The following is a 12,134-nucleotide window of genomic DNA, read 5'->3' on the forward strand; positions in this document are numbered from 1 at the left end:
ACCACTACGCTATATATATATGTGTGTGTGTGTGTGTGTGTATACACACACACACACACACACACACACACACACACACACACATACATATATACATATACATATACACACATCCATATACATATACACACATCTCAATTTGCCCTGAGGTCATTAAAACCCCATTACTATTACTCAAAAGAGACCACATTTACCTATAGACCCTATTAATTTATGTTCTCTGTAAAGGATCACAAATCATGAAAAACGTTCAAGTGAAAAACACTTCTTACTGTTATGATGCACCGTGTTGATATACCACTAGTTAGTTTTTAGCAGTATTTGTTCATTTTAAGTCTGAAAGTGCATGAATGTTGGATAGAAAGAGCTCGTGTGAATGAGGCGTTTTGTGTAAAGTGGTTTGAGTTCTCAGAGGAGACGAGCGCTGTATAAGAACCAGTTCCTGTCGAAACACAATCATGCAGCTCTGCAGCATCACTGCTGGACACAGTGAACGAACTGGAACATTAACGGCAGCTCAAAATGGGACAAAGACGACAGAGAAGCCGCACAAGTGTGGAAATGTGTACTTTATAATCTGAGTGACAAAGCTAATGTAGTCAGGTCATGTTTAAACAATCTTTCATACCTGCAACCACCCATCCTGTGACTGGCAGCATGACTTCTACATACACAGAGCACTGATCAACAGCAACTCTCCTATGTCTCTACCCACACCCACCCACACACACCCACCTGCCCCCACACAGACACACCTTTGATGTAAGAGTAAATGCCAAGCATCAAAAGCATAAATGAGCATTCAGTGCAACACTGTCCTGATGACTACATGCAGAATGATGGTCAAACACCAGATTCATAGAAACTGAGTCCAGTCGTTTGCTGGTACTAGTGAATTATTACGTTAACATTCATCTCAGTGTTTCTGAGCCACAGAACAGAATACAAAGATTATTTAGTGCCCCAACATCAAACATCTCTTTATATTAACTTCTTTTGTTTTTTAAATAATCTCAATCACACAAAATCCAATCAAGAATAATTATGAACTTGAAGACGCTCCCTAACAGGAGGTCAGACAGCAGTTTTTGTTTTTAATGCAACTCAGTCTGTGGTAATTATAAATAAATACAAACAATACACAATGAATGTCTACTGCAAACAATAAATCATAACAGGAGTTTGCCTGTTTTGCTAATATGAGGATGCTTAAAGAGGTTAATCATAAACGATCATTGAAAGAAACGACTCTCCCAGCCCGGACAGGAGGAACGAAACAGACAAATCAAACAGCAGGAGGCGTGGTCACAAAGCAGCGTGATTTTCCCAGCAGATCAAGCAGTGACATCAAAAAGCTCTTCCTATGGAGGTTGAGTTTCTCTTAATCAAAGACAGTCAGGAAATGTCCGGTTTGCATGGTTTGAAATGGCAGCAAGCACGCTTTCTCTCCTTTTACGACTTGGATTTAATCAGAGAGGCACAACATCCTCTGTGAAACGTCCACAGCCACTGTGATCCTGTGTGAAGTCACTGAGATCTTATTCAAGACGTCTTTTTCTGAGCTGTTCGTTCTCAGAGAGGCGAGTTCATTAGAAGCAAACAGGAAGTTTGCCTGAATAATCGACTCTGCTGCGAATCATCCTCAGATGTGAACGACGCCTCCTCTGGCTGGTTACATGAACTGCATCTGGAAGGACATGAAACAAGAATAGAGCAGAATTTAAGAAAACACCATCCAAACATAGCGATGTGAGTGCAGAAGGGTTCACCTGCTTTTACTGGGGAACACTGTGGAAAGATTAACATGTAGGGTCCACTGTGGGAGTGGATTTTACACCTGTTCCTACCTGGACACAGGATTTAAGAAGATTTATGTTCAGATGGTGTAATGCAGGGGTGCTCAATACGTCGATCGCGATCGACCAGTCGATCGCAAAGGTAGTATTGGTAGATCGCATGGCATTAAAAAAATAGATGCCAGCCTATCATCCATCCCGTCACTTGATTGATACAGGGAAGCCAGTCAGATGACATCAGATTTTTTCTGACGCTTAGGTCGCTGCGCATGCGCAAACAGCGGCGCGAAGTGTAGTAAAACTGACAAGCTAGTCAGCGAGTTAACTCCAATTTTTAGCTCTCGGTTTTTTCTCTTAAACCTGGCCGTCAGCAGCTACTGTCCGGACTATGCATCCCTGGCTGATTCAATTCAGTGCAAGTCATCAGAGTAAACTCAGGTAATGACAAAAAATTTACATAGTTAATTGTGTTGTGAAATATTGGATATTGCGGTTATGCATGTATACATTGTAGATATAAAGAATCCTCAATATATTTATAAATAAGTATATGTTTTGGATTTTTGTAGTGGGTAGATCATTTTGACTTGGTCATTTTATAAGTAGCTCACATGCGGAAAAAGTGTGAGCACCCCTGGTGTAATGGAACAAAAAGCTTATATGTGTGTGTGTAAGCCATGCATTATAATCACATGACCAATGACTTAATGAAAATACAGCCATGCAGCATGCTCGGTGTCAGTCACTCTCACTGAAGTGAGATTCAGTCTGAGAAACATTCGTTGGGACAAACACAAATAACACATCGCAAAATTACCTGAAGACTTTTTCCCTTTTATATGTTACTAACTGTCTGCAGGATTAGTAACACAAACTCTTGTGTGTTGACAATGCAGCCAAAGTTTAAAAAAATCTATTACAAACCAAATTTGCAGCTAAAGTACAAACAAACTCCAGCGCATGTAGCACACGTCTGTGCTTCCATCATGGTTTAAAGGAGACGTGGAAACTAGTCCAGCCAAGTGTGAAGTACTGACTGTTGACTACAACAACCTGCTCTGCTTAATCGACCTCTTGAACTTAGAGATAATAATTATAGGAACATTGTGGACACTGACGCAGACGAGTCGTATACTGTAGACGCAGACATCGGTTACCTGAGCACCAGGATTGGGCCCAAAGGGGTTGGGTGACCTCATCGCAGGCTGAGTATACATCATAGTAGGCTGTGTGATCATCATGGAGCCCATTCGGGGAGGCTGATGGGGAAAAAGAGATGATAAGTATTAATTTACATAGCATTTATTCATTCATCCAGTCATCATGTAAATTAATCCGTCTCCAAAAGCGACTCCGATAAACAAAGCCAGCTGTCCTCACATATTCTCAGATTTCTTCCTTCTAAAATCATCTTCAATAAATTCTCACCTCAGACTCCACAGTCATTACTGCTCACTGTGAAATGGGTCCCTGCCTTAAAGTGTGCGACCAGCAGACTTACCATTGCATATGCCAACATGCCCGCTGGTGTGGCTGCAGGGAAAGCCACAGCAGATGGTGCCTGCAGTAAGACACAAAGAGATGATCATTTCTCTATAACAAGGACATCAGCTAGCAGTGAAGTCCTTGTCCAGCTCACACAGTCGCTCTGTCACTTCATACTGACCCGTCTCACATACGTTACTGATGAAGTTGCCAAATATTTAAGGTAATTTAGGAATATTAGCTTACAAATCCATGCTGGAGCCTGAAGCACATAAAGCAGGACACAGCTGAGCTCAGTGCATCAACTCACCAGGCTGAGCTGCTATGTTTATTCTATTGAACAGCATGTTACGCTTTATTCTCAGAAACTAAAATGTTGTTGATTTTCTGTGTCACCACAAACATCACATCTTACAAATTTCACTGAAATATGATGAAGATGTTTTCAGGTGTGAGCATTTAAACATCCCAGACATTTCCCCTGGATTACCAGTGTAGTGATGGACATGTTTAGTAATTACTACTGTTTTGTGACGACTTTTACGTTTGAGTTTTAAGATATATTTCAATAAAATTTAACCTCCTAAGACCTGAACTCTTCCACAGCAGCATTTTTAATATCTCTGTGATATTTGGGCTGATTGGGACCTGATGAATCTAAAAACAAAGAACTACCCGATTTTTTTTTTTTACCTAATTTTTGTTCTAAGAAAAATCAGAGCCACATCTGAGGATATTCATTTAAAATTTCGATAGAACAGTAGCAGCATAACGTCCTCGTAAGTGGATATCAGGCCCTCGTAGAGCAAGATCGAGTATTTTGGTCTAAATAACCCAAAATGTGGTGTCCACATATGTGGACGCAGGTCCTAGGAGGTTAAAGTTAAAAATATACATTTAAGTTAATTATAGCTTATAATTAGGCTCTGGTGCTATGGACGTTTCAGTGTTTTTGTTTTGAGGTATGAACAGTGTCTGTAGGACAAACACTGAGACTAGTTAGGGGAGGAAAAAGAAGAAAAACTAGAATTTGTACTTCCAGGAGAAATTGCAGTGGGATTGTTGCTCCCAGCGAACTCGGGACTGCAGCTTCTACATGAGTAGCTTGTTTGTGTGGAGTGGAAACAGGTCATAGTGGCAGAGTAAGAGAAATACATCTTACTTTGCTGGCGTCCATCGATTGGTTGAACAGTTCGTGACGAGCTAAATCATGAGTGAACAGGTTTCATTGATTTGATTCATGTGTGCCGCTGTCGTGCTGTAACGGTAAATAGGCTGGGTGGGTCTCTAACAGTATTGTGTTCATATCTTACAAACATTAGCAACGCTAATCTTTAAATCACTTTCTCCTGCTTCTTTTCATGTAACTCCAACTACAGCGTGCAACAGTATTTTCATACATTTCTTTTAATAGCTTCTTTTTAAGTCAAGATTCCCAGAAACGTTCTGTATTTGGGTAAAAAAATGTTTGTTTTTCGTTGTATGTCACACGCAGGGACCACTTTGATCCCTCCTGTTGAAACTGGACGGATTAAAGATCAGCCCACACTTCACAACGCGTCTGCACCTGTGACGGAGGACCCTGTGACAGAGGACGCTCTGACTGTGAGCCATCAGGCTGGAGGTGGAGTGCAGGGAGAGTACATCGTGCAGTTTGGGAATTACAGGATCATCTTTCCCGTGTCTTCTGCAGAACGATGTCATTTCTTCTCATAAAGCACCTTTCTACTCTACTCCAGCACTCGGAGCACTTTCTACACCCTATGTGTGTTTATAGTGGTTTATATCCAACATTCACACTCAGATTAACATACCAGGATCACGTCAGAGGCGAGTGTCTTGCCCAAGGATACTTCGGCATGCAGATGTCTGTGAGGGTTCTCAGTCATCGTAGTCTAAGGAGCTCAGAAAGAAAAGCGTCTGGACTTCTTTAAGTTGCTTGAAGATGTTTCATCCAAGAAGCTTCTTCAGTTCTAGGGTCAAATGGTGGACAGTCCCCCTCGAGAGGGACAATGGACCCCCTATTGATCCTCCACCTAATCACATGAGCCGAGGTGTGAAAGCGGGTGTGGGTCCCAATCAGCCAAGGTTTCAGGTGAGCTCATTGTGAAACCTGGCCCCACCCTATCATGTGATTTCCTGAGGTCAGATGGCCCAGGATGTGAGTGGGCGTTAAGGCGTCTGGGGAGGATCTCAAAACTGGATTATAGATGGCAGACAGTTGGTGTGGTAAGCCCCGCCCTCTGTTCAAAGATGGTCGCTCACAGTGGACATACAGCGGGGCAAAAAAGTATTTAGTCAGCCACCGATTGTGCAAGTTCCCCCACTTAAAATGATGACAGAGGTCAGTAATTTGCACCAGAGGTACACTTCAACTGTGAGAGACAGAATGTGAAAAAAAATCCATGAATCCACATGGTAGGATTTGTAAAGAATTTATTCGTAAATTAGGGTGGAAAATAAGTATTTGGTCACCTCAAACAAGGAAAATCTCTGGCTCTCACAGACCTGTAACGTCTTCTGTAAGAAGCTTTTCTGTCCCCCACTCGTTACCTGTATGAATGGCACCTGTTTGAACTCATCATCTGTATAAAAGACACCTGTCCACAGCCTCAAACAGTCAGACTCCAAACTCTGCCATGGCCAAGACCAAAGAGCTTTCGAAGGACACCAGGAAAAGTATTGTAGACCTGCACCAGACTGGGAAGAGTGAATCTACAATAGGCAAGCAGCTTGGTGTGAAAAAATCAACTGTGGGAGCAATCATCAGAAAATGGAAGACATACAAGACCACTGATAATCTCCCTCCATCTGGGGCTCCACGCAAGATCTCATCCCGTGGGGTCAAAATGATCATGAGAACGGTGAGCAAAGATCCCAGAACCACACGGGGGGACCTGGTGAATGACCTGCAGAGAGCTGGGACCAAAGTAACAAAGGTCACCATCAGTAACACACTACAACGGCAGGGAATCAAATCCCGCAGTGCCAGACGTGTTCCGCTGCTGAAGCCAGTGCATGTCCAGGCCCGTCTGAAGTTTGCCAGAGAGCACATGGATGATACAGCAGAGGATTGGGAGAATGTCATGTGGTCAGATGAAACCAAAGTAGAACTTTTTGGTATAAACTCAACTCGTCGTGTTTGGAGGAAGAAGAATACTGAGTTGCATCCCAAGAACACCATACCTACTGTGAAGCATGGGGGTGGAAACATCATGCTATGGGGCTGTTTTTCTGCCAAGGGGACAGGACGACTGATCCGTGTTAAGGACAGAATGAATGGGGCCATGTATCGTGAGATTTTGAGCCAAAACCTCCTTCCATCAGTGAGAACTTTGAAGATGAAACCAGGCTGGGTCTTCCAACATGACAATGATCCAAAACACACCGCCCGGGCAACAAAGGAGTGGCTCCGTAAGAAGCATTTGAAAGTCCTGGAGTGGCCTAGCCAGTCTCCAGACCTCAACCCCATAGAAAATCTGTGGCGGGAGTTGAAAGTCCGTGTTGCTCGGCGACAGCCCCAAAACATCACTGCTCTCGAGAAGATCTGCATGGAGGAATGGGCCAAAATACCAGCTACTGTGTGTGCAAACCTGGTAAAGACCTATAGTAAACGTTTGACCTCTGTTATTGCCAACAAAGGTTATGTTACAAAGTATTGAGTTGTATTTTTGTTATTGACCAAATACTTATTTTCCACCCTGATTTACCAATAAATTCTTTACAAATCCTACCATGTGGATTCATGGATTCTTTTTTCACATTCTGTCTCTCACAGTTGAAGTGTACCTCTGGTGCAAATTACTGACCTCTGTCATCATTTTAGGTGGGGGAACTTGCACAATCGGTGGCTGGCTAAATACTTTTTTGCCCCACTGTAGATGCTTCTTTCACTCCTCTTTCAAACCATCTGTCTTTTCTGTCCAACATGTGAACACTGGTGTCCTCGAAAGAGTGACCTTTGACCTTTAGATGCAGCTGTACAGCTGAGTCTTGTCCCGTGGAGGTGGCTCTTCTGTGTTGTGTGTTTATGAAGTGGCAGTTTGGTCTCTCCAGTGTAGAGGTCTGAGCACTCCTCGCTGCACTGTACAGCTACACTATGTTGTTAAGTTTGTGTTTGGGATGAACCAGTGTGTCTCTGTGAGTGTGTCAGTGTGAGTCTGAGTCTGAGTGTGTGTGTAAATGGTAAATGGCCTGTATTTGTATAGCGCTTTACTAGTCCCTAAGGACCCCAAAGCGCTTTACATATCCAGTCATCCACACATTCACACACTGGTGATGGCAGCTACATTGTAGCCACAGCCACCCTGGGGCGCACTGACAGAGGCGAGGCTGCCGGACACTGGCGCCACCGGGCCCTCTGACCACCACCAGTAGGCAACGGGTGAAGTGTCTTGCCCAAGGACACAACGACCGAGACTGTCCGAGCCGGGGCTCGAACCGGCAACCTTCCGATTACAAGGCGAACTCCCAACTCTTGAGCCACAATCGCCCCAGTGTGTCAGTGTGTGTGAGACCATCACAATTTGATGAACAGCTAAATAGATTTTATTTGCCAACGATGTCACAACAACGAGCCTCCTGCTCAGTCAGCACTCAGTTTATTGGCTCCTTTCTTCCTGACATCAGTTGGTAAATACCAAGTTGTTACCCTCCAGCACGTCCACCCATTTCCTTTCTTATGGCTCATTTCTACTGTAACCTCTTTAATGGCCTGTATTTATATAGCGCTTTACTGGTCCCATAGGACCCCAAAGCGCTTTACACTTCCAGTCATCCACCCATTCACACACTTTATAACAAATATGTGTGATGCTGGTTGAGCAGGAACAGCAGCCTCACCATGGTTGCAGGGTTCCAGGTGGTGGAAGGAGCTGTGTTGGGCAGCCAGTTGGTTCCACCAGTCAGCTTCTTCTCATCCGACTGATTCCAGTGAAGATCACTATAGAGATAAAGGAAACGCTCGTCAGGTTTATAGTGCATTACCAGGGAAGTTAAGTTCAACACGACTGAAGCGCACTTACTTCTTTGCTCTGCCGTTCCCAATTCCTAGATCTGAAGAAAGCAGAAGTCAAATAATGAATGTATAGCATGAAACCATTTTATTCATCTATTTGGTTTTTAAATCGTTTTTATGGGGAAAAAGCTGATGTTATAGTCTTCAAACCTTTACAATGACATACTTTAACTTTAAAAAGGGGGAAAGTACAGCCAAAAGGAAATGTAAGGAGTGAAAGTAGCAAAGACCTGGCTGCCTCAGATTTGACCCAGAGCTAAAGTTATCTGTGGTGTGCTACTTTTACAGCTGTGGTCTAAACTGACATCTTTTTAGGTATACTTCTGCTGCTACTATGGCTGCTGCCAATAACAACAGTGACACAAAAACTCTGTCAAAGTAAAAGCATTTGTTTTTCCTCACTAACAATTTGACAAGTTCAGAAAACATCCAGAGACAAACGTGTCCAACGATGAAAATTCAGACTTCTGGAAAAGTCTCAGGAGCTGAGTTAAGATCAGTTAAGACTGTAAATGTGAGCTTGAGCTGGGAACAGTGCGGAAGAACAAGTAGAGGAAACATAGCTAAAGCTATCTACAATGTATGTACGAGGCATTTTTATTCATCCAGCATCATCCAGCATGAGTCACAATGGTAGGACAACTCATATTAGAAAAAACATTTTTCACTCTTTATCTGGGTTGGATACATTGATCTTGTACAGCAATGTGTGTAATTTAACTATATTCTGAATTCTTGGGGGAAAACAAGCAGACGTAAAAGGAGAAAAACTTACTGCCAACAAGATTAGCGAGTGACGAATCCAGATCATCACATACCAGCTTGGGGTGGGGCTGCTGGCTGTTTAAAGTCATGCGCTGATGTGGTGAGGATGCCACTGTAGGTTTTAGGATGCCACCTAAAACATCTTAATTAAATTGGGGCAGGACAAAGGGAAAGGAAGGTAAGGGAGGGGTGACAGGTTGGGGGGCCAAGAACAGGTAACGAGGACATAGTAAAGACACGAGGTGTACATACGCACACAAACAGAAAGAGAGAGGGCGCTGAGTCAGGATGAGGCAAGAAGCAGGGACCTTAAAAAAATGATGAAGACAGTGAGAATAATGTGTGTTGGTCCAACTCACCCAGACATGCAAAGCCCAGGACGGGTGTTTGACCCAGGACGGGGGAAAAGGAAGGATGGGGGTGATGGTGGAGGTTGTGAGATTGTGAGCACAACGAGGGTGAAAATGATTCAATGCATGTACAAACATTATTCTGACAAGTTAATGATGATAAACTGGTATAGCTGAGGCTTAGTGTAAAGTAGTTATTAACCTCAATCAAATGTCTGTCGCAGTGGCACACAGTGTTCAATACTGGGACCAGTGCTTCTCATTAGTTACAATAATGACACTGCACCACTGGTTAAAACGTAAATGTTGCTTTTCATTTTTGATATAAAACAGACAGCACACACGCTAAAGGTAAACATGTTTACGACAGCAGCACATGACACAAAAGTACACATTTGTGTCATGTGTCATATTTTTACCAAGTCCTGTCTGTGAAGTTGTCTTACTCTATTGTAATGAGCACAGTGAGCTCATTTCATGGTTAAAAATGTGATTCGCCCATTAAAGAAACCTGAAACCGATGTCGTGTTTAAACTGACACTGATCTAAAAAAAATATTTCCACCAAAAACTTGATCACTTACTGATTCTACAACATTACCCACAACTGAGATTTTAGGACAATCTTAATTTCAAAGATCAGTTTCATTTTCCACAGAATACCCAGCGGGTAAGATAAGTACTGCAGACATCACCTAGATAAATATATTTCTAAAGGCACTATTGACATGAAATTCTCACCAGATGTTGGTAACAACCCGAAAGCTTCAAGACACATCCTGTAAAGAAGCTCGTCAAAGTATTGCTCAGGTGTGGTTTTCCACAAAAACAGGCTTCAAATCCTGACGTTCCTATGAACTCCGAACTTTAGTTCTTCCCATAGAATTTGAATTGGATTTAGATCAGGTGATTGGCTAAGCCATTCTAGTAGCGAAGTGCTCTAATAGGGTGATATGGTACTACAAGGTCATTAAGATAAGATGGGGCCTGATTATTTAAGACCTTGTATGTGACGAGCAGGATTTTGAATTCTGGATTTAACAGGAAGCCAAAACAGGAGAAATCTGCTCTCTTTCTAGTCCCTGTCAGGACTCTTGCTGCAGCATTTTGGATCAGCTGAAGGCTTTTCAGGGAGTTTTTAGGACTTCCTGATAATAATGAATTACAGTCGTCCAGCCTGGAAGTAATAAATGCATGAACTAGTTTTTCAGCGTCACTCTGAGACAGGATATTTCTAACTTTAGAGATGTTGCACAAATGGAAGAAAGTTGTAAAAAAGTTGAAAATTGTATTTATTTGTATGGTTTGCTATCTTAATTTATTTAACTATGCATTTATCTGGAATCTTTTAGGATTAACACTTCAATTATCGTTATTACTATTACTATTAATAATAATAATAATAATAATAATAATAATAATAATAATAATAATAATATTATTATTATTATTATTATTATTATTATTATTATTTTAATGACTGCCATACGTTCATTTTATGTTGGTGTTGATACTGTTGAAAAAACAAATAAACATACGTTTTAAAAAAAGAAAAGAAAAAAAAAGAAAGAAAGTTAGCGGCCATCCAGGTCTTTATGTCTTTAAGACATTCCTGCAGTTTAACTCATTGGTGTGTGTTATCTGGCTTCATGGACAGATAGAGCTGGGTGTCATCTGCATAGCAGTGAAAATGTATGCTATGTCTTCTAATGATGCTGCCTAAGGGAAGCATGTATAATGTAAACAGAATTGGTCCTAGCACTGAACCCTGTGGAACTCCATAATTAACCTCAGTGTGTGAAGAGGACTCTCCATTTACTTGCACAAACTGGAGTCTATTAGATAGATATGATACAAACCACTGCAGTGCAGTACCTGTAATACCTACAGCATGTTCTAATCGCTCTAATAGGATATTATGGTCGACAGTATCGAATGCTGCACTGAGGTCTAGCAGGACAAGCACAGAGATGAGTCCACTGTCAGAGGCCATAAGAAGATCATTTGTAACCTTCACTAAAGCTGTTTCTGTGCTGTGATGAGCTCTGAAACCTGACTGAAACTCTTCAAATAAACCATTCCTCTGCAGATGATCTGTTAGCTGTTTGACAACTACTCTTTCAAGGATGTTTGATATAAAGGAAGGTTGGAGATTGGCCTATAATTAGCTAAGACTGCTGGGTCTAGAGATGCTTTTTGAGTAAAGGTTTAACTACAGCTAGCTTGAAGGCCTGTGGTACATAGCTGATTATTAGAGATAGGTTGATCATATTTAAGATCGAAGAATTAATTAATGGCAGGACTTCTTTGAGCAGTTTTGTAGGAATGGGGTCTAAAAGACACGTTGATGGTTTGGAGGAAGTAATTATTGAAGTTAACTCAGAAAGATCAATTGGAGAAAAAGAGTCTAGCTTAACATCAATGGTACTAAGAGTAGCTGTAGATAATATTACATCTGTGGGATGATTACTGGTAAGTTTTTCTCTAATGGTTGGTCTAATGGGGGGAATTGCCTCAAACATTTGACCCACAGCATGAATTTAATTTGCATGAATGTAATTTCTTTATTGCTGCTTAGCAATGATGATGACTCTGAAAATGGAGCCAAAAAGAAACCATTGACAACTGATAAGAAAATCAATAAGGAATCAAGTCGATAATGGACTTGGAATGGCTAAATTCTTATCATTTCCCAAAGAGTTTAATTTTGGTCTCATCTGAC

General features: G+C 41.7%; 1 protein-coding gene across 7 annotated transcripts in view; it reads right to left on the reverse strand.

Annotated features, from left to right (window-relative positions):
- Nucleotides 1-554: 554 nt before the first annotated feature.
- LOC146565167 (phosphatidylinositol-binding clathrin assembly protein-like) overlaps nucleotides 555-12,134 on the reverse strand; it is a 44,298-nt gene continuing 32,718 nt past the window's right edge. For 3 of the 7 annotated variants that reach the window (XM_085288072.1, XM_085288070.1, XM_085288071.1), the window contains 6 exons: nucleotides 9,074-9,205; nucleotides 8,306-8,336; nucleotides 8,124-8,223; nucleotides 3,298-3,357; nucleotides 2,954-3,055; nucleotides 555-1,687 (listed from right to left, as the gene is read on the reverse strand). In XM_085288072.1, the coding sequence (XP_085144198.1) occupies nucleotides 1,673-1,687; nucleotides 2,954-3,055; nucleotides 3,298-3,357; nucleotides 8,124-8,223; nucleotides 8,306-8,336; nucleotides 9,074-9,205 (440 nt within the window). In that variant the 3' untranslated portion in view covers nucleotides 555-1,672. The remainder of the gene's footprint in view (nucleotides 1,688-2,953; nucleotides 3,056-3,297; nucleotides 3,358-8,123; nucleotides 8,224-8,305; nucleotides 8,337-9,073; nucleotides 9,206-12,134) is intronic. The other 4 variants (XM_085288075.1, XM_085288073.1, XM_085288077.1 and 1 more) reach the window with 2 other exon arrangements.

Source organism: Mchenga conophoros, linkage group LG10 (genome assembly GCF_057382185.1).
Source record: "Mchenga conophoros isolate Kocher_MC1m ecotype Shallow Benthic linkage group LG10, M_conophoros_male_GT1.1, whole genome shotgun sequence".
In the NCBI taxonomy this organism is placed as follows: domain Eukaryota; kingdom Metazoa; phylum Chordata; class Actinopteri; order Cichliformes; family Cichlidae; genus Mchenga; species Mchenga conophoros.